The 22008-nt window shown below is 41.6% G+C and overlaps 3 protein-coding genes across 10 annotated transcripts; all 3 read left to right on the forward strand.

The window, feature by feature from the left end:
- The first annotated feature begins 462 nt into the window (after window positions 1–462).
- On the forward strand, window positions 463–3760 carry LOC116388406 (transmembrane protein 248). Of its 2 annotated transcripts, XM_031856227.1 has the most exons (7): window positions 463–560; window positions 1070–1257; window positions 1397–1652; window positions 1735–1834; window positions 1982–2123; window positions 2214–2357; window positions 2505–3760. In XM_031856227.1, the coding sequence occupies exons 2-7, from the start codon at window positions 1084–1086 to the stop codon at window positions 2523–2525; spliced, it is 837 nt and encodes a 278-aa protein (XP_031712087.1). In that variant the 5' UTR covers window positions 463–560; window positions 1070–1083; the 3' UTR covers window positions 2526–3760. The 2 variants fall into 2 exon arrangements, with proteins under 2 accessions (XP_031712087.1, XP_031712088.1); XM_031856228.1 differs by lacking the exon at window positions 463–560 and having other exon boundaries at window positions 574–1257.
- Window positions 3761–3949: 189 nt separating this feature from the next.
- Window positions 3950–15507, forward strand: morc2 (MORC family CW-type zinc finger 2). Of its 2 annotated transcripts, XM_031856215.1 has the most exons (28): window positions 3950–4053; window positions 4622–4774; window positions 6247–6300; window positions 6402–6436; window positions 6530–6598; window positions 6711–6801; window positions 6901–7009; window positions 7208–7367; window positions 7548–7659; window positions 7779–7904; window positions 7988–8067; window positions 8164–8246; window positions 8387–8472; window positions 8660–8800; window positions 8888–9042; window positions 9436–9564; window positions 9658–9763; window positions 9903–10035; window positions 10116–10199; window positions 10732–10971; window positions 11103–11348; window positions 12717–12824; window positions 13177–13234; window positions 13347–13485; window positions 13574–13741; window positions 13854–13947; window positions 14246–14434; window positions 14582–15507. In XM_031856215.1, the coding sequence occupies exons 2-28, from the start codon at window positions 4707–4709 to the stop codon at window positions 14648–14650; spliced, it is 3132 nt and encodes a 1043-aa protein (XP_031712075.1). In that variant the 5' UTR covers window positions 3950–4053; window positions 4622–4706; the 3' UTR covers window positions 14651–15507. The 2 variants fall into 2 exon arrangements, with proteins under 2 accessions (XP_031712075.1, XP_031712076.1); XM_031856216.1 differs by lacking the exon at window positions 12717–12824.
- A 407-nt stretch (window positions 15508–15914) lies between these two features.
- LOC116388404 (acyl-CoA dehydrogenase family member 11) lies at window positions 15915–21964 on the forward strand. Of its 6 annotated transcripts, none has more exons than XM_031856221.1 (16): window positions 15915–15979; window positions 16920–17226; window positions 17338–17561; window positions 17727–17826; window positions 18092–18209; window positions 18492–18634; window positions 18725–18877; window positions 19197–19291; window positions 19394–19493; window positions 19583–19723; window positions 19801–19893; window positions 19973–20080; window positions 20181–20352; window positions 20880–20946; window positions 21044–21153; window positions 21890–21964. In XM_031856221.1, exons 2-16 carry the CDS (start codon window positions 16948–16950, stop codon window positions 21907–21909), a joined length of 1923 nt encoding a protein of 640 aa, XP_031712081.1. In that variant the 5' UTR covers window positions 15915–15979; window positions 16920–16947; the 3' UTR covers window positions 21910–21964. The 6 variants fall into 6 exon arrangements, with proteins under 6 accessions (XP_031712081.1, XP_031712080.1, XP_031712085.1 ...); XM_031856220.1 differs by having other exon boundaries at window positions 15930–15964; XM_031856225.1 differs by lacking the exon at window positions 15915–15979 and adding an exon at window positions 16019–16286.
- The last annotated feature ends 44 nt before the right edge of the window (window positions 21965–22008 follow it).

Below are 22008 nucleotides of genomic sequence, written 5' to 3' on the forward strand. Positions count from 1 at the left end.
TATATATAATATATATATATATATTTCCTGATTTTGTTTGCTAAATATGTGAACATGTAAATTCTACTTATTTTCATCATGAGTTAAATCATTTCTGATATAATGCATTGTATGATTTTTTTTCTCAATAAAATTGCAATTTCTCTCCATGTGGTTGTGTGAAAAACATGCAAGACATTTTGCTTTAACTAAATAAGCTAGTGCCATCTTCTAAACTACGAGTAGATGGTCACAGCCCAAGCATATTCAAGTTTTTACTCGTCAAAATATAATTACAGATGTCTCGAATTAGAGTTTGGACTAGGCAAAATGACGTTGCAGATATCAGTAATGAATATCTAGTATGCCTAATAAATGTTAAAAGGGCTTCTCAGAGGTGTGTTCAACACCAGCGTGCCTACAGAGTACCGTGGTCGTGTCACGTGGTTCGCGTCATGGTCGTCATGACGGTTCACTCTCGTAAATTGACGTAACTGTCGTGTAGTTTATCTCTGTGCCATGATAGCAGCGGGACCTTTACAATGTTGAGCTCCGGTTTACTTACTGTCGAGAAACTCAGGGTATGGATTTATGTTTGAGCTAGTTGGTTAGCAACATAACATTGAACGTAAGCTAACGTTGCCGTTACTTGTCAATGGAGCTGGTTTCACGTCTCCAGATGTAGTCTGGACTAGTTCATGTTATCCTTCGTCCTGCAAACATCAGTAGAAAGGTGGTTTTCCGCGTTAATACGATAATAAGAATAATATAAATGCACCGTTAGTGCCTTGTTTTTGTAGATCTATAGTCACGAGGCATATGGTAATTTAATGCCAAAGTCAACAGTTTGTTTGATCATGTTTTGAACGCCACGATGCTGAAAAAGGTACAGTCACCCAAAGACATCTCTGAAAGAAAGTCCTGTGGGGATCTTTAAACCCTGAATCCTGAACGTCTTGCGTTAGGTTGAACAAATGTATTGACCTAGTTCCAACAACTGACCAAAGTTCATGAAACGGACTCATTAGCACTACCGAAGTGACTGTGGACAAAAGCTGTGAAAACTGAAGTGACTGATTTCTGCTTACAGCTCGGGTCAGGTGTATGTGGAGTTTGATGATGGGTTTCTGGCAGCCGCTGACCAACCTTCGGGATTATGTATCCCAGAATCCTCCAGGAGTTACATTTTTCCTGTGTCTGTTGACTCTGTCTATATCCTTTATCTGCCTCAGCTCTTACAGCTACACACACACTCTGCCTAACCCTGACACAGCAACGGTAAGGACGCTTATTCAATGTTCTCTCGGTCCTTATTGGAGTACAAGTTCTTGTGTGCAAATAAAACATAATGACATGTGACTGCATGTGTCCTGAGCTGACACTGATGTGCAAATCATACGTGTTATTCCTCTTCTAGGACTGGAACCATCTCCTGTCCTCATTGTCTCAGTTCCAGCTGTGTGTGAAAGCCAACGCAAGTTCATCTGAGCGTGTGTTGCCAGTCCCCCCTGCTCTGATGGATAGAGACACTTCAGTTAACACTACAAAGACTCCCTCTCTCACCACTCTGCGTGTCAAGGTTCCTCTGACTGTGACTACTAGCTCAAACGGTGGCTCTCTGAAAGACCTTGCTTTACACACTGCCTTGAGAGCCAGTCAACTACATCTTGGAGGTTGGTATTGGGGTGCATTGGTTTGGTTGTAAAATGAAGTATGGTGTTTGTATAATCCTGGATCAATTGTTTTACTCCCCAGGCAAGGAGATTGTTAATGTGACTCTTGAGTTTTTGTCTGGAAATGATACCTACACTTGTCTCACCATAAGTGCTCCAGCGCACCTCCTGCCCATGAGTCTGTAAGTTTGTTCAAAGTATTAAGTGTGTTTCTAAGATTCCATAATTTAAATCACCAACTACTGAGCTACATAAACACATCTGTCAACTCATGAATCGGTATATTTTTTGTGTGTGTTTTTATGCATGTACTGTTTACCTAAATGAAGACTTCCGCCAGAGTGCCCTGTATTTGAGAAAAACCTTTCACCCATCCATGTGGAAGCGGGCAACCAGCGGCCTACAGCATCACAAACCTGCTACAGTCTGCACTCAATCAATGACCCTACTCTCACTGTCATGTTAACACAGGTACAGCACGTCACACATGCACAACATAACTGGCTCAGCCGTAATACCAGCTTGTCATCGTGTCTGTCATCCTCTGCTTTCATTCTTTAGGACGAGCAGAGCGTTGCAGTGCGACATCTGTTGGAATTCAGTGTGTGTCTCCTCGCAGTTTGCTTGATACTCTGTGTAGCTGCTAGTTCGACACATTCACTAATACGCCGCTACCACTGGAGTGGAATGGATCCGCAAAATAAAGTAATTTCTTTTTATCTCTGACTATGGTAAAGATTAGGCATTTTGATTGAACATCTAGATATATTGGCAGCATCTAGATATCTAAGTCTCTGCATATTTCTGCAAATACTGTTTTAACCTAAACTTAATGTTTTATATTATTTACAGGAGCCCTTGATTGATACCTGAACATTTTTCATCCGCTGCGTCCTAAAGAAATCAGTTGGTGGTGGAGAGATAAGGGCGATTTGTTTCATTTCTTTTAATGGGGCACCCCACCCATTTTACATAAAAAACAGTTTACACGTCATCAGGAGTAAGTACTACTCAGCCTAATGTCTTCTGTAGCTCTGGAGGCAGCTTGTTAAAGCCTGAGAAATGAACCCTGGGAATGTCATGAGCGTTATCTCTGCCTGGGTTTGAAGACTAGATATTTATGTAGCATTCAGCGAAGTGAAAATATTTCAGCTTCTGCTAAATCAATTCTGAACATTTCTAATACGTCTCACAAGTTTCTCAACTTTATGAAAGTGCAATACTTAATCAGTGGTGCATCCCTGTTATATTGGAATATTATACAACATTCAAGTGAGAAACATGGTTGTGATAGAGGAGTTATATAGTATATTAAGTAAATTGGCAATACAGGCCATTTGTATTGTTAATAAGAACCAGTGTTATGAACTGACATGTCATCTAGACTCTGTGAGTAACTCGGTCTGTCCAGGAGCTCAGAAACAGATAACTGGTCAAGAAGGTATCCTGTTTTCAAACATAATTTTCACAGCTTTATCAGAGCGAAACATTAATAGTAAAAATATATATAACGGGTTACGAATCTGACCGGGAAGGTAAGGACCTTTACATTGAGTGTTTTTTTTACAAGTACCCAACACCTGTTTCATTTGTTGTTCTGCCAAATGAAGGAAAGCTATTAATGTAACCCTTTAGGCTTGATCGATGCACACACAGTATTGGTTATTATACACTTTTGCAGGGACTCATCTAAATTACAATGAAGTCAAAAACCTCACAAACTTGGCTACTTTTCTGAATGTCCCCTCTTGGGATCAATAAAGGTTTATGTTTTGTGGAGCTCAGGAGCAGCAATGGAATAGGGAGGAAATCTGAATTTTAATTTATGGTTTTAATGTTTCATTACTGTTTAGCATTTTTATTGAGGGATTGTTATTTTTATTTTATTTTATTCCGGAAGGTATTGGTTTCTTTTTAATGCAGTATGAATATCAACCAGCTGAGACTTACTGTGCTTTACATCTGTTAACATGTGCCAGCTTCATCTTTGTCAAAACGTCCTTATTGTGTAGAAATACACAACGGAGTCAACCCACTGCCAAATGTGTCTGTATTGTCAATTTTGATCAGTTGTCAAACACACAATAAACAAAATGTTCTGCTGTAAATCAGTGTTTTACGTATTTAAATGCATGTACAAATTCACTCCGTTATGCCACTGATTAGAAGAGCCAGAGACAGATATGTACCGGTATGTGCAGATGCCTACGTAACGAGGTGTCTCCTCCAATCATCGTAACGAATCTCTACAGGAGCCTTTCCCATTGGTTGATTATAGGAAAATAGAGGCGGGATTTCTGCAGACTAGAGGGAAACCAAGTAACCAACGTCGAAGTGGTCGGATTCTTCGAGGCCTGGCGGATTGTTTTATGTTAGGGAAAAGGAAACGTAACGATGCAAAGTATGTATTCTTCCTTGGACGGAGTATTACACTAGCGCGAAGCCACTACAGAGTCTCCGGCATGTCAAACGGTCTGCAAAGTCGGTGAAAACGACTCGATAGGGGGGCTAACGTCAGCTAGTACATGCATCCACAGTGTGAAGCTAGCTAGCTAGCTACCGTTAGCTAATAAACACTTTAGAACAGGCAAATGTCCGCTAGCTAACGTAACGTATGGTAGCCGAACATTAACCGTTGGTATCAGTTGCTGCATAACGTCTGGAATTGTTAGATCATATCATATCAAACATGATTAGGCCTAGACCAATAACTGCCTTCTGCATAAATGCATATACGTGAACGTCTTCATTGGTAATACTGTGACCTAATTGTATTCCCAATCAGGCCTCCCACGTGGTAACCTTCATACTTAGTAAGGTGTGGGTGTTAACGTGTCCCCTTTCACTTGATGTAAACAAACCGTCCACATCAACTGCTGTCACATCGTGTCTATGGTGTCAATTAATGGAGTAAGGCACCTTGTAGGTAACGTTGAATATACAAGATCTGTGATTCTTTTCCTTTTCAGGATGAAAATTCTCGACTAGAGCTTGGTTGGAAAGGAAAAAGGCCATCATAAGAGTAGGAACGGAACTGGAAATAACTGTGTGACCATGGCCTACTCGAACTACAGCAACCTGAGCAGGGCTCAGCTCACCTTTGAGTACCTGCACACAAATTCGTAAGTACCGGCTTGCTTCATGTGCTTATGAACTTGGTACTACATATACTTGTGACAGCAAATATTACACACACACAACAAACTAGACAGATACTAACTAAAGTTCACCAGCTCATCCATTTGATTTGATTTTTTTTGTAACAATGTCCAACAACGTCATTGTTGTTGAAATACGCCCTACGTCTAAAAAAATCCCTTAAACCAACCTAAGAGGGTACGTGAATGGATGAACGGGTTAAATCTGTTTGAACCTGATCATCTGCTCAAAAATGAGGCGAATATGCTCTTAATTAATTATATGTCAGTTTGCACTGAATAAATACAACCATTTGTATTCATTCATGTATTTCAGGGTTGCCTGCTATATTTCTTCTTTATATGTTTTGTCTTACACATTGCCTACTGTAGCATGACACCTACCAAACCTAACTTATTCAGCACAGTAATCACGGTCACCTGTTTGTGGTCATTGCAACACGGTTGTACATAACGCTACTGTGCACACCGCTATGTGGTTGTGCATGCAGCTCTGTTTTCGAAAAAAAAAAAACTTTTTTAGCATCAGACAGCTTTTGGAAGCCGTGATGCTTCTTTCCCTTTCTCCAGCCACGGCCATACAAGCCAGAGGCCAAGGTTTTCCAGGAAAGTGCTTAGCTCGTGACATCTTCTTTGTCCCCAAGTGGACATTTGACATGGAAAACTACTTCCCTGCTTAAAAGCACCAAAGTTAGAATGCTACTTGGACGGTATGTTGACCGTTGTTGCTTTCAGAGCTCATGTTATCTGAGCCAGCTTTGTCAGGTATATATCTTCATTTCTAGAGCAGCCGTCATCAAAAGCCTCAAATATTAGTTCATGTCAGAAAGCATTCACTTTTGCGTTATCGCTTTCAATTCACCACTATATATATGTCTGTGATGTATTGGGACTTTTAAATGTGATGGGATCATGTATGTGGTTGTCTGTGGCAATTTTGAAATTTGTCTGACACTTAATTCATTGAGCAGCATAGACAGCTGTGGATCATCGTGGTTCATCACATTCCCTGTCAGGGATTTAAAAGGCAGTTACATTTCTGTCTGTACACTGCAGAAGTGAAGATGGAACCATGGCTTGTTTATCTTGTCAATGCTACAATATTTTCTTGTGATGTAGCCTGACTGAACAATCTGGTCCATGTTTGAATAGGTGGTGGTGTACCAGTCAACACATTTAACAGAGACGATATTACATCCCGGGCTTTGTCCACTGTTCTGTTAGCATTTACACATATCTCTCAATAGACTTGAGGAAATACAAGTTGTATAACTGAATAACAATCCCACGCAAAATATTAATGTGATGATCCGATCCTGGCAACAAGTATCTCCTCTAATCCCCTTTCTCTGACCAGCTTGCCCCGTTAACTCAAGTTAAACTCTTCTTTAACATTCAAGTATATTGACTAAATTACATGAGTGGTCTACTTTCAGGACAACCCACGAGTTCTTATTTGGAGCCTTGGCGGAGCTTGTGGACAATTCCAGGTACTCATAATGATTTGCAACAGGGCATATAACTGATGAAAGCTTTATCGTTAGCCGGATATCTTTCTCGTTGTCTCACACTTGGTTTATTTCTGTCACAGAGATGCCAGTGCCACACGAATAGACATCTACACAGGTACACCTCAGAATAACTCACCCAGTTTCACCCAATAAAGCATTCATTCGTTTCTCATAACACGTCTTCTTCACCTTCCTGCTTTGCTCACAGAAAAAAGGCCAGAGCTGCGGGGCGGCTACATGCTCTGTTTTCTGGATGATGGCATTGGAATGGACCCTAGTAAGTGCTCCTTTATTACATCACTTAAAGCTAGTTTTTAGTTATTTTTATTTCATGATTAAACTTTGTTGTAATGTGTGAAACATGACGATGACCACCTTTCTGTCACTAGATGAGTCAACGCACGTGATTCAGTTTGGAAAGTCAAACAAGCGGTCCCCTGAGTCCACTCAGATTGGCCAGTATGGAAACGGACTGAAATCGTAAGACCCTCACCTAACTTGTGTATGATGACATTTGGTATTTGGTGCACTAGTGTTTGAATCATTTTTCATCATCAAAAATGTATTTGTTTTTCACAGCGGCTCCATGCGTATCGGGAAAGACTTCATCTTGTTCACAAAAAAGGGCAACACGCTCACTTGCCTTTTCATGTCGAGGACTTTCCATGAAGAGGAGGGACTGGATGAGGTCAGAGTCAAAAGCTGGATAGAGCTCGTCATTGTTGTTAGGGATGTTTAAATCTAACTTGATTACTAATTGTGCCTAATTGATAGTGTGGAAGTGCAACAGGAAGAGTGTGTTTTTTTTTTAACTCCTTTTATTATGTTTGACTGCTCAAAGAACTCTAAACTTGTGTACTTAAGGATTTTGATCCTCTCTCCTCAGGTGATCGTGCCCCTTCCCTCCTGGGATCTGAGAACCAGGGAGCCACTGACCTCTGACCCAGAGAAGTACGCCATAGAGACAGAGCTGATCTTCAAATACTCTCCTTTTAAAAATGAACAGCAGCTGATGGAGCAGTTCAACAAAATAGAAAGTAGCAGTGGTAAGCATATGAATGTTTGTCTCTGTGTGAAGAGATTCATTTTGCAATGGCAATAAAAGTTCATATTCACTACTACGAACCTACGTCAGTGACATCCGCCGTCGCATCACAATGACGTAGCTTATTGAAAGTTGAGTCGGATTCTCTAAACAACATGTTTGTGTTGTGTTTTATTAAAAGGCACTCTTGTGGTCATCTATAATCTGAAGCTGATGGACACCAGAGAACCAGAGCTGGATGTAGACACGGATCACCAGGACATACTGATGGCTGGGACACCTGTTGAAGGAGTGTGAGTGACTCCATTAAACCATTTAACCATGGGATCACTAACCCTCGGTGGAAGGTTGTTGATTGTATTGATCGGTCATATTTTGATTGTTGATGACTGTGCCCTTCCCTCTCTCATAGGAAGCCAGAGAAGCGGTCGTTCAGGGCGTACGCTGCTGTTCTGTACATCGACCCACGCATGAGGATTTTCATCCAGGGACATAAAGTCAGGACCAAGAGACTGTCCTGCTGTTTATATAAACCACGGTAATGTGATTACTCACTTATACCCTGTCTGTAAATACTGTAGTCCAGTGACAATACTTTGATTAGCATACTTGTGTTCATAGGGTTTATAAATACACATCAACTCGCTTCAAAACCCGTGCTGAGCAAGAAGTGAAGAAGGCAGATCACCTTGCTAAGATTGGTGAGTCGGTGGGGAAATGGGTGTTTTCATTTACATTTTGCTTTTGTGTTGTGACTCCCTCGTGCTCATCAGCAACAATTTGCTTCTTTATTTCAGCGGAAGAGAAAGCCAGAGAGGCGGAGAGTAAGCAAATAGCTTTGGAGGCCAGATTAGGAGATGACCTGTCAAAAGATTCACGGGTACGACTTATTGTTTTCATTTTTCAAATGCAAATATAGTTTTGTCTCTGTAAACAAGCTTCTAATCTGAAACGGTCTACTTTAATTTAAGGTTGTTATAGTGTCTCGACTGACTCTCCCTCCGCCCTCTCTTCCTCTAGGCCATTCTGAGAAAGGTTCAAGATTCAGCCATGATGCTTCGGCGGGATTGTGACATGAAGAAAAGGATTCTCGAAGTCAAACAGAAGTATGATCGTCAACATTGTAAAACATTATTTCTCCTATTCGTGGATTTACAAACAGTTAAAGTACAGTTTTTGTTTCAACCCCATGGAAGTAATATAGAATAGTAACTTGAAAACACAACACAATCGCTTTGTTTTGCTGGGCTTTGTATATATCCCGTCAGTCTCCAACACTTTCTTGTTCTTCAGAGCATTAAAGGAGCCAAAGGAGTTGAATTTTATATTCGGAGTGAACATCGGACAGAGGGACCTGGACGGGATGTTTGTGTACAACTGTTCTCGTCTCATCAAGATGTACGAGAAGACAGGGCCCCAGCTGGAGGGAGGCATGTGAGTAAAATGAACGTAGAGATTGGAAGGTGATGGTGTTTGAATGATTAAGAGAAATATTTTACAGTTCTATGATTTGTGTTTCAGGGCCTGTGGAGGTGTGGTTGGAGTAGTGGATGTCCCGTATTTAATTCTAGAGCCTACTCACAACAAACAGGACTTTGCAGATGCTAAGGAGTATCGACATTTACTGAAATCCATGGGGGAACATTTAGCTCAGTACTGGAAGGACTCCAACATTGGTGAGTTTCTCTCAATTGCTGTATTTCCATTTGTCGCACGTTTTTAGTAAAACTATCAAGGGATTTACATCAATCTGTTACACTTGTGGTAAAAAGTTTCAAGTTGAAACCTTAAAAAGGTCAGTAAAGATATAATTAAATAATGTGTCAGCATATTTAAAGAATGGTTGCAAGACGGGCTGAAAGTCGAAGCCTCGTCCTGGTTGCATTACACTGCCCTCCCAATCTCCCTCCAGTGTGCACACACTTGCAAAGCTACAGTAAGGAACTATGAGGGAAGTGCTCACCTCAAAAATGGCCACTTTAAGCATTTGCATGAATAACTTTTTATTTTAATGAATGCCGTATTGCTGTATGAAATGCTAAGTGTGTGTGCGTGTGTGTGTTTTGTAGCTCAGAAAGGCATAGTGAAGTTCTGGGATGAGTTTGGATATCTGTCTGCCAGCTGGTCTGCTCCTCCGTCATCAGAGTCGAGATACAAGAGACGTCGTGGCATGGAGATCCCACTTACTATCCAGTGTGGTGAGTTACAGATCCAGACACACGGAAAACACACAAACTGTATCCCGACAAACTAACTTACGCCGAGTCTCTCGATCTGCGGTGTATTTTCAGATAAGTGTTTAAAGTGGAGAACGCTGCCATTCCAGATGGATGCGGTGGACAAACGCTACCCAGACAGTTGGGTGTGTCTCATGAACCCCGACAGCTCCCAGGACAGGTACACACTGAATTCTATTTTTTAGGATATGTCTTCAAAGATGCAATATGGTATTAGTTTTATTATTTGTGTAACATATGTACTGAATGCCGCTGTAGTGTTCCTACATGCTATATATAGTGTGTATTTTGTGTTTTAGGTGCGACGCTTCTGAACAGAAACAAAATGTGCCGTGTGGTGTTCTGAAGAAAGACAAGCAGACAGCTGACGACAAGCAGAGAGAACTGGCAGAGAAGATCAAACAGCAGCAGGGGAAACTAGATGCCTTGCAGGTACCTCACCCTCCGCTCTCTTTCTGTTGCTCTCTCTCATGTGTACACAGCACATGACGAGTTGTATTTTCTCTGATCAGAAAACCAGTACCGTCAAATCGGCAGCAGATGTGAAGAAGCTACCACTAGATGTCAGCATGAAACCAACAGAGAGCTCCTCTCAGGTAAAACCTCCCCATGCTGTGCTTCTTGTGGGTTTCTAATGCTGCCTCATTTTTTGTTAATACTCCTGTCAGATTATTCTCAGTTGCTGTTTAGCTCTTAAACTTAATTTATTGTTGATTCTGGTAATATCCCTGGAACTATGAGCATTAACAGGAAAGTTCTTGCTGGTAATAACATGCAGGTGAAAACAGAAGTGATTTGCTTCTGTTTTAGGACTTTAGAAACGTTGTTTCCGGTTTAATTGTTCACACCTGGAAACAAATGTCTACTTGTAAAAAGGCAAGCCTCAAAAGAAGTGAAAGGGAATCACCGCTAATTTCACAGATTTTTACAAAACAATAAAGAAATCAAAAGGTTTATATGACCAGTACCCTGCTGGCCAACATTTGATTGTACTGCAAAAGCTATTCAATACAGATAAAGTAGCGCCTGTACTACTGGTTTGTTCATAATGACTTGGTGATCTTGTTTTTCATTCTTTATCTCACTCAAATGTTTATCTGTTGTGTGTTTCACATGTCGTTGGTTCAGGCAACTCGGTCTTCTGACAGGTCCATCACACGCCCCCGCTCCCCACCGCTCCTAGCTCTCCTAAAAAGCACCCTTCCATCTCGTGCAACTTCTCAGCGCCCTACACGAACACCTGTCGCTCCGCCGCCACCCAAAGTCGACCTATCCAGGTCCAGAGGTGCAGCAAAGCCTTGTCCACCTGCAGCAAAGCCTGTACCCAAAGCTACAGCCAAAACACCCCCACCCGGCCGCAGCTCTCGGGTAAGTTACAGGTTTCAGGAAATACTTCACTAACACCAAAAAGTACCAATGGAAGGCTTTGTTGGTGAAAGTATTTAATAGGCTGCATGTACAAGGTAGTGTGACGTAGTGATTTCTGTCTCCTGACATAGACAACTGCCAAAGCATCACCGACCAAACCAGCGGGACAACGCAAGAGAATTATAGACCTGGATGACAGCGAGGAGGAAGAGGAGGAGGAGGAGGAGGAAGAGGAAGAAGAAAAAGATGCAGAGGAGGAGGCGGAGAGTGATGAGGAAGAACCACAGACAAAGAAATCCAAGATGGCCGCAGCAGCTGGTAACCGTGGGAAAGTGATAGATAAGGCCTTACCTGCCAAACGTGGCAAGTTGGACGAGGTAAACACACAGAATTCACAGAATTAGACCAGACTTTCCTTGGTTTAATTATACAACTTGTAAAAATGTCAATACTGCAAAACGTACATATGTATTAGTGGTGCAACGCATCATAAAAGTCGTGGTTTGGATTGGATCACGGATCGGATCGGCACAAAAAAAAGGAGTAAATATATAACTTTTAGAGATCCCTGATCACGTTTTTTTTTTGCAGCCGATACTAAAATGCCAACATATCCCTTTGTTGTTTGAGTAGACAGCTGGTCTACAAGGCTCCAGACTATTTTCTTTTGCCACCGTCCCAAAAATCATTTCAACCGCTCTGAAGTCAGTTAAACCATCAACAATTCTAAATGTTATCCTTTTACTTTATAATAGTCATCTATAGTGTTTTTATTCTACATAAAAACACACAATTGAAATGATAAGGAAATAAGCGATTGTATTTCTATTGATTTAAAACAAATCTAGTCATTTGTAGTTTTAATGATGTATAACGTTAGGAAGTTAAACAACTCATAATTCATCTCTAATATCTGTGTTGTTGTGAAAACGTCTCTTTCAAACAACTGGATTTATTCAAGTTTATCAACACTACATTTTACAAGATTACGCGTGAACACATCAACATAACGTTATAATTTACCTTCGCCCAATACTCATTTTCACTGAACAGAGCCTGAACGCATCGCAATGTAACCGAACCTTAGCAGAGATCGACGACTAGAAAAGCATGAATGCCGATGTCCTGACTGCATATAGATTTACTGAACATCGGCGGATAACGACCATCAGTAAAACTTTATTTCACACTGTGATGTTTAACGTTAAACTGTGTAAGTAATCGCACCTCACACCGCGAGGGGGGATCCGTACGGATCACGGATCGTCAGTGGTCCATTAACCCACTAATATGTATAGAATAAAATGACTGCATTAGCAATGCTGCATAAACCATTCAAGTGTTCACCGTAATCTTGTGTGTCAGTGCTGCTGCTGTGTCTTTTCTGCTGCTTGTTGCCTCCTTTTGTGAACACCTCCCTTCTAGGAAGTGAGTAAATGAAGGGGACACGATGAAATGAGCTGAACAGTTGTTTGTTTACAGCACCATAAAAGTCTTCATCCATTACAGATGAAATGTCTCATCCCAAACAGGTTATGAATCTTTTTAGCAGGACACTTTGAACTAAACTGCAGCAAGCACAGCTTGATTAGATTCCTACAGTATTTGGATGGCTGGCGAGATGGTGACACTGAATTTAGTGTGCGGTTCATATATTGAGGAAGAGGATGAAGTGCAGGCATTCCAGGTTGGCTCAGTAGGCTACTGAACCTCCAATCAGAGCTCCTCTACTCTTGACCTTGCAGGTTAAGACCCAGAAGAAAGGAGTTCCTATTCTTATAAGGCAGACACCAACTACACCAACCTCTCTCCCTAAACCCATTTCCATGCAACAGCATGGAACTAAAGCAAAGGTAGCTTTACTCAGTCCCTCTCTCTACTACCTTTTAAATATTTAAATAGATAGCTGGGCTGCATCTTCTCTCACGACCTCTAACAATCACGATAATTGAACCTTTTATCTGATCTGGATGTACTGTCAGATTATATTCTTTCTTCTAACAATCTTCTCTTGAAACTAAAGTTTTCGTATTCTTCTAACCACTGCAATCGAGCATGACAGTCCCTCCCAATGCCTGAGATCACATTGGGACTTTCACTTCTTTCATTAACAGGGTGGCAAATCCTTTCTTTTAACCTCACTCTTTCCAGTAAATGGTGTTTCTCTCACTGCAGTGGGAGTTATGATTGTTTTTGTTTTTGCAGGCATCTGAGAAGTCCCCTCAGGAGGATACAGAGAACGACACTAAGAATCCTCAGAAAGGTGAGATGATGGACTTCTCTACACTAACATGTATCACACATACAGCTGGAAATCAAAAGCTCTAATATAATAATTTCTACTTTTTTTTTTTTTTTTGTATTCTTTTCCACAGACAAGGGTCTGCTGGTTGAAGTACGTGTCAACAAGGAGTGGTACACCGGCAAAGTCATTGCTGTTGAGGCGAATAAACAGAGTGTTCGCTGGAAAGTGAAGTTTGACTATGTGCCTAGATCCACCCCTAAAGACAGATGGTGAGATACTTGGTCTGTTTCGCTGCATTCGGGGCACATTTTGTTGACTTTGCCAGATAATTAATATCCTATAATTGTGTTTGTGAAGGGTGTTCAAGGGTAGTGATGAAGTCCGGTTGATGCGGCCGCCATCTCCAATCTCTCAGACACCCGACACCCAGCAGGAGACTGAGAAGGGTCCAGCACCCATGGAGCCCGACACTACTCAACCAGGAACCAGTCGAGAGGTGACCGATAGTCTCGTCACCATGTTGAGGTGAGCTGGTGACGATGGACCGGTGTTGTTAATACACTGTGTAAATGATGACAGCCAGGGCACATTGTTGCATAATGCTGTGGGGTGTTCACTGTGCAATTTGTGCTTCCAGGACAATGTTGGGTTACTTTTTCCCTCCTGCTTTTCAAATCCCAAAGGATGATGTTAACAGCATGACGGCTGAGGAGTTGGTGGCCTTTCCTTTGGTGAGATAAATAATATGTGGTTCAATAGACTGATCCTTAGGTTAGAATAGAAATTTAAAAAACAAAGACAAACAACCAAAAAACACTCTTGAAGGACCAAAATGTTAGTATGATCAATAAATTGAGATGCTGAGTGTTGAAGACGTTGAAAGCAATACAATGATTAGAGAATGGACGACTGTATCTGCCGGGAACTTGGTTGTGCCTGGCAATACTACACATTGGAATATCTAGTAAACTGTTGTGTTGTCCAGAGTATTGAGTGCCAGTGTATTGTGTTTTTCCTTCTCCTTTTTAGAGAGAGTATTTCCAGCAATATGAATCAGGTCTTCAGTCTTTGTGTAACTCGTACCAGAGCAGAGCTGATGCCAGGGCCAAAGCTGTGGAGGAGAAGAGCAACAGCAATGAGGTGAAACTGAAGGAGGCAGACGAGAAACTACAGAAACTACGAACAAACATTGTCGCACTCCTACAAAAAGTACAAGAGGTTCGATTGCTTTATCTGTACTTATTGATGGTCCAGGACACCACAGACAACATATTACCCATCCCCCTTATCTGTCTATCAAATGGACTCTTTGTTATAGAATCATCATTGTTTGCAGTAAGCCATGTTGCTTTTTTCCACTTTTAGGACATTGACATCAACACAGATGACGAGCTTGACGCATACATAGAGGACCTCCTTACCAAGGGGGATTAAAGAAGGCCGAGAAGAGTACGTGCACATTAAACAGACTGGCAGTTTTCATTCCAGCCATTATTTGTTGACGGCTCCCAAAGGACTCCTCTTTATGTGCAGAGTTGGATGTTTAATCAGAATGTCATGGGTATGATTTTTGATTTTGATCTGTCCAGCGTTTAATCTTTTGAGTTTTGCCAGGTTCTCTGGTGTTTCTACATTGTTGGGTAGCTGGTGGGTTTTCTCATTGGTTCTGTTTATACACCTGCTTATATATGTTACTCTTTGTTTAAGACATGCTATCCTGCTTGACCTTTTTAAATACTTTGTGTAGGTCCATTTATATAGTCGGCTAACGCTGTGACAAACTGCAGACTACATTTGTTCCCCTGTTTTGGTCCATTGTCTGGTGAGAATTGGACACACCAAGTGACTGGGCTGTGCTCTGCATTGCAGCCTGTACTAAAACATTAACTTTTATTTTTATACACTAAAAACACATCAGTGTTATAACTATTACCTTCCTCCATCCTGGTCTGAGGAGCAAACCAGGTTCATATTTTATGGTTGGGTGGTGTGCCACGCCCACAAACGAGAACTACTTACTGGGTTTTATCAGTATGATTATTCCCACAGATCCCTCCTGCATTTAAGATACGACTGTTTTGTGTTTATTTTTCGAAGGAAAAAAAATCTCATTCAGATGCAAAAGTTGTGTTTTCATAAGTATTCAGTGCCTGTGTCCTTCCTTTTGAACAGATTTTTAACATGTCATGGAAATGTTTTATTAAACGGTGCATGCGTTCAGTCTGTTTGTTCTGATTAGAGCAAAGGATTCTGTATTTTTGACAAATCTTTACTTGGAACAATAAAACAGGTTCAGCAACACTTTTTGATGAATGTCTGTCATTGCCTGTATATGCTAAACAACTAAATATTGGTTGTGGGACATTTACGACATTTTAAATCGAACAGATTTTATTTTTTATGCTCAGATCTGAAATATATAATTTTAGTTGTTCAATGCAACAGTAATGTTTCTTTTATGAAAACTGTTGACAGTATATGGATGATCCAGAGTAATAGGGACACCGCCTAGCTTGCATGAGTTGAAAATGTTCAATGTTGTGAGCACTATGAACAAATTTCCATTTAACTAAATTGTAAAGGCATAAATCTCAGAAAGACGTCTTAAAAACTGGGAGAAAAACTTTGTGTTGCCAGGCTTTTTATGTTGTATGAGTGAACAGACCCATTTACAAGGAACTGGACTTTTATTTTGAAGGCAAGAGTTTGCAGCTGTGGTGAAAGTAAACAGTGCTGGGCTATCTTCAGGTAAAGTTGCAAACGGTAATCTTCTCTTGCATCCAGGAAAGTCATACGTTTGACATGAGAATTCAATGTTATTAAAGCAATTAGAAATGTAAACTGTCTAAAAGTGATTGTCAATCGTGTAGAAAATTGTTGATTGTTGAGAGTGGGTGCTTTCAGGTTGCAGTGACGTATAACGTTACTCGCAGTTTGAAAAGGGAAGTTAACAGGTTGAGCTGCTCAGGCTGGCTACTTGTTACCTGCATTAACCATTAGACTACAATTAAATCAAACGATACGAAACAACTGCATGAAATGACAGCGGAATGAACTTTGACCCACTTCGGTGATCCCCAGGTTAACTTACTTCTTAGCTCAGTTATGTTGTATTTAAATGCTGCATGGACATTATTAAAGCATGCGTAGTTAACTACAAATAGTATAATTTACTTTTATGTGGTAAGAGTAGTTTTCATTTGAAATAGGTAATTAACCGGGCCTTTTCCGTTATCACAGATTACGTTACTAGTCTACCAGATTGATTATAGTGACGTTAGCTACATATTTCTGAAGGCGCTATGTCATGTGGACATTTCAGCACTTCTTCTTTTGAATAACGTTAGGCAAAATGCCAAAAATATGGCTTCGTAAGAGTAAACAAGTCAATGGGTAAATGCACTCTGATCTTCCTGAAAACAAGTCATTAAATCTCTCCAGCAGTAGAGTTTGTTACTGACCGACTTCTAGGGGTGTAATAGTGTGAACAAAGTCCTGTCAATGGAAGAAATGGCTGTTTATGTTTGAAAATATTCTATTGTAAATATAACCTACTTCAAAGTAACATCACTTGTGGGTGAACAAAACAAACTGCATACTTGTGTTGTTATTAGTATTTAGTGTTAAATGTGTTTTTTGGATTCTAGATAATCCTGTTAATTGCTCAATGAATGAAACCCAGTCATGTTTCTCTCCCGCACAGTTACTTCATGTGTCTGCCGTCCTGAGCCATGTCTGTGTGCTCAGCCCTACTGACCCGCCATGTAGCTGGAGGCTGCTGCAGGGGGTTGTGTGGTGTTCCTCCACCGCTGGTCCACATCAGATTAGCCAGTGTAGCAGAGCCAGGCACTAGAGGAGCTGATGAAGAACAACTCTGGGATGCAGCGGGGTACCTTCAGTTCTCTAGAGCCAAAATAGGATCTTTCTTTCAGGAAAGACCAGTTCTGAAGAACCCATTTCTAGAGGATGCCTTGCTAAGAGGATACCTGAGGAGACACCTGCCCCAGGAGGTGAGGAGGGAGCACAGCTGCGCCATCAGCTGTGATGGAAATAAACTACACGTAAACTGAGGTCTTGTTCATAATCTGTGTAACTATGTATGTGTATACGCTTGTTCACAGGCAGCTTTATCCGACTTGCGTGCGTTTGGAGAGCGCGTGGCAAATGAGGTGGACGTCTGGGGTCGAGAGTGTGAGGTTACTCCTCCACGGTTGGAGCATTTTGACCCCTGGGGTCGCCGAGTGGACCACATCGTGACCTCCCCTGCCTGGAAACGCATGAAAGACCTGTCGGCACAGGAAGGGCTGGTTGCCATTGGCTATGAGAGGTCATTTGGGGAGTGGAGGTTAGGAGACAGAGTTATACTTCCTTTTACGGTTTCAGTCATATGTCATATTTTCGTTCAATAACACTTTTAGGAGTTTCTAATAGGATAAGTTGTTCTAAAGGAGAAACTAAGTGTAATTGTGTGGTGTGTGTGTGTGTGGGCGTGTGTGTGTGTGTTTTCCAGTCGTGTGTATCAAATGAGCAAGTTGTACATCTTCTCTCCGTCCTCTGGTCTCTACACCTGTCCTCTGGCCATGACCGACGGAGCTGCTAAAGTCATCCAGGTGTGTCAGAAAACTAACAAAAGACAACAGGAAGCCTGCGTTTCATGTTTTTACAAGAGCACGTTCTAACCCTAACGTGACGGAGACAGTAAAGGGTGCAGCAGGATGAGGTGAAAGGTCCTTTGTTTTAGCTATATCCGATTGGACTACGACTGAAATAAATGAGCCGTAAGCCTCATTTCCACAGCTGAACAGAGGACTGTTTGACTGTTGTTGTTTTTAGCTTATTAACATAGCGTTTCATTATTTGGCTGTATATGTAAAGTCCATAGGTGTTTCATGGCCAGTAGACGAAGCCTACAGCCGCCTGACCACCCGTCATCCTGAGCATTTCTGGACATCTGGACAGTGGATGACCGAAAGACAGGGAGGATCTGACGTGGGTCAGTAGTGACGCTCCCAGTTGTCTTGCATTAACCAGTATCAGCTTCACCTAACAGGTTACAGTGCATCATCGATCACCGTCTGTATTTGAAAGAGTTGTGAAAGTTGTTTCGGTGTCATAAAGAAAAACTTCAGAAATTGTTATTTATGTTCCAGCATTTATGTTCTTAATTGTTGTTATTTGAAGTATCTGTTGAGGAAATGTGATTCAATGCTTGAATTAAATACAAGACTTGACTATTGCGTCATGAGTTGCCTCTCCCTGTCTTGCATCCCCTCAGCCAGTGGCACAGAGACGGTGGCTGTTCCCCAGACAGACGGTTCGTACAAACTACACGGCTTCAAGTGGTTCACCTCTGCTACAGACGCAGACATGACTCTTACGCTGGCCAGAGTGCAGGACAGAACCGGAACAACCACACCGGTGCTGCAGACATCCGATAGCATCGCTCCTCTTGAATGACTTACAAAGTGGTTTCACTGTACTGAATGTGTGCTTGTCTCTCTCCCACAGGGCAGCAGGGGTTTGTCTTTGTTCTATGCAGAGGTGAGTAGAGATGAGGATGGCCGGCTGAAGGGTATAGAGGTTCAGAGACTGAAGGACAAGCTGGGCACAAGACAGATGCCAACTGCTGAGTTGCTGCTGGACGGCCTGCCGGCACACAGGGTCAGTTACACATCATCGGTTATTGAAGCATTTAAAAACTGTAGATTCCATCTATGGTCTATGCAGATATGATTGATACCTGTGAAGTCACACCGGGTTCAGGCACAGCTCACTTTGTTTATACTAAAGCACGTTTTTTTTCATGCTCCATTACAAATACTATTTATATTTGGAAATACAACACTACATAAGAAGGAAACTAGACACCATTGAAATGCCTTTTACTTGTGATTTAATCCTTTTATTTGAGGCAATGCCAGCTGATTTGTTTTGGCATTAAGTGAACGTCAATGTCTTTTTTCCCTCTCTTCATTTACAGCTGTCAGAGAAAGGGAGAGGTGTGGCCTCCATAGCAAACATGCTGACCATAACCCGGATACACAACAGCGTCTCTGCAGCAGCTGCGATGAGAAGGTGGGATACTGCTCGTACCACCGCACTGAATCCTGCACTCATTTCTAAAAACATGCTATAAATGGGCTGATTAATTATCCGTGTGTTTGTGTGTGTTCACAGGGTGGTCCAGTTAGCTCGTGACTATGCCACTCGCCGCACTGCCTTTGGAAAGCATCTTAAAGACCACCCGCTGCACATACAGACTCTCGCTAGGATGGAGGTGAGCTGGTGAGGGGCTGAACAAATTACACAAACTCTACGCAAAGTTTCCCATCATGCCTCACTCATGCTTGCTTCTAAAATGGACAGGTGGAGACTCGTGGAGCTTTCCTTCTGGTGATGGATGTGTGTCGTCTTTTGGGCCGAGAAGAAAGCGGCATGGCGACCCAGCATGACGCACACATGCTGCGTTTGCTCACTCCTGTGGCCAAACTGTACACTGGGAAGCAGGTGACCAGCTTGTGCAAATGTGTTGGTAAACTCTCTGTTTTGATGGCAACCTCACTGTCTGTTGTGTTTTGTGTCAGGCGGTGGCTGTGGTGTCGGAGGGTTTGGAAAGCTTCGGTGGACAGGGCTACATTGAGGATACAGGGTTGCCTGGACTACTTCGGGATGCACAGGTAAGGTCAATACATACAAACCTACAGTGTCAAACAGTTTTTGCAATACTGAAGCTTACCTGTCTCTTTACTCTCTCAGGTTTTGAGTATATGGGAAGGAACCACAAATGTTCTGTCTCTGGACGTGCTGCGCTGTGTGGCTCGTAGCTCAGGAATGGTTCTTCACGCTTACTTCACCCATGCCAAGGTACAGAGTCAGGGAATAATCCTGTCAAACGACTTCAGTCACTAATCTGTGACAGAGTTGAACAGGAATGTGATATGCACTTGTTTTCTTCTCCTTGTAGTCCCTGCTTGCAGGTGCATCAAGTGTTTCCACATTGGCGCCGGCGGTGAGAGCAGTAGACGGTGCTCTCTCTGAACTGGAGGACTTTGTTCAGGTAGCAGCTACAAGAGCGCCTGGCTACCTAGAACTAGCAGCCAGAGACCTGGCCTACAGCCTGGCTCGCATCTACACGGGTAGCTACCACGATCACACATACACTCTTCTCCCTTAAAAGAGCACATCGCCCATTTATCTTTGTACTGCTGTAACATTATCAGACTCTAAATTAACAGTCAAATTAAATCAAAATGTAATCGACGGAGCAGAACCAGAAATGATTCCATTCATTCTTCTTTCCTTTCAAAACCTGGCGCCTACATTACCCACAAGGCAACTCCACCACTAACAGTTTGGTCACAGATTTGGTTGCATTATGTTAGTAGCTGCTGCTTTAGCCTCGAGCTGCTAGCCTCGAGCAGAGATGCGTCTGGTACACTCACTTCTTTCTAACTCCACTTGTAGTGTTTGGACTCAAGTGACATGACTTGAGGCCATTTATAAGACTTCACACAGCTCCTCCCAAAGCCACAAAAGGCTTCATATTTTTTTCTTCTTCTTTTTTGTTTTTTACACACATGCACTAGTGCTCCCCATGCCCTGTAAACAGACTTTGATATGTAAAATCGGAGGAGTTCCCCTTTAACATGATGGATGTTTACAGGTGCCCTTCTCATTGACCATGCATGTTGGGAGGGAGCCTCTTCATCTGACACCTATGCAGCGCTCAGGTAAAACAAAAACAAAAAATCAAAGGAAAGTTACATTAACACTTCTTTTAGGTAAAAAAAAAAAAGACAAACACAATTTTTATTTTCCTTTTATCAGGTGGTGTGAACACGACTTGTGCCCTGTGACGACTAAACAGGCGAGAGGCTGCTATGAGCTCAGCACAGCGCCACTTGATGCTGCACTTGTGTATGACTGGCCCATCCAAGGTTGAAGCTTCACTGATAACTGATTAACCTCACCGTAGTTCTGAGACCATGTTTTACAACAAATAACAAATAAAAAACACTTCTGTAACAGCACAGAAATCAAACTGAAAAATGAGTATCTAATAAAATATAGTCCTGTCTAATGTGATTTTGGTATTTACTTCTGTATATGAAGTATCTGCAATATCTATTTTTGTCTGATTTATAGTTTACACAGTGTGAAGTGGATGAATTAAACATGGCCCCAGACTTTTCACTTTCAAAGTCATAACTACTCCTGCATTAATTACACTTTTAGGGCAAGATTAAGCAAAGATCAATGAACCACAAATTAACTAGAGCACAGGTCAGAAGTACAGGAACAGGAGGGAGTTTTACATACAGTACATGATGCATTATTTGCTATTGGAAAAAATCAATGTGTGAATTCCTATCCTATAGGAGTATGGTACATGAGAGTATCTTTTAGTAGTATCTATTAAAAAAGATATGAACTTTGCAGTTTTACACAATTGATACATCAGCTAATTATTTTAAATGGCACTATGATTTATTATATTGTTAGTTCACTGTATTGTTGTACTCTGCCAAATTATATCTGAAATGAAATAAGGGCAAAGCATGCCAACACTGCTAAAAAGTGATGTACAGCAGCTTTTTTTGGAAATATATTAATAAAGAATCTATACAATATTCACTCGATTATTTTTTGTTTTTTGTTTGTCTTATATTTCAGTATCCTCTTTGGAGTCTTGAGTTTACGAGGAGTCCGTGAATGCGGCGCGCGTTGGTTGGAAAAACAGTAGGTGGGGTTTCAGGCGAGAACGTACAACATGTACACGGACATTGAAACTG

Source organism: Anarrhichthys ocellatus, unplaced genomic scaffold (assembly GCF_004355925.1).
Source record: "Anarrhichthys ocellatus isolate YVR2014 unplaced genomic scaffold, GSC_Weel_1.0 scaffold17, whole genome shotgun sequence".
Classification (NCBI taxonomy): domain Eukaryota; kingdom Metazoa; phylum Chordata; class Actinopteri; order Perciformes; family Anarhichadidae; genus Anarrhichthys; species Anarrhichthys ocellatus.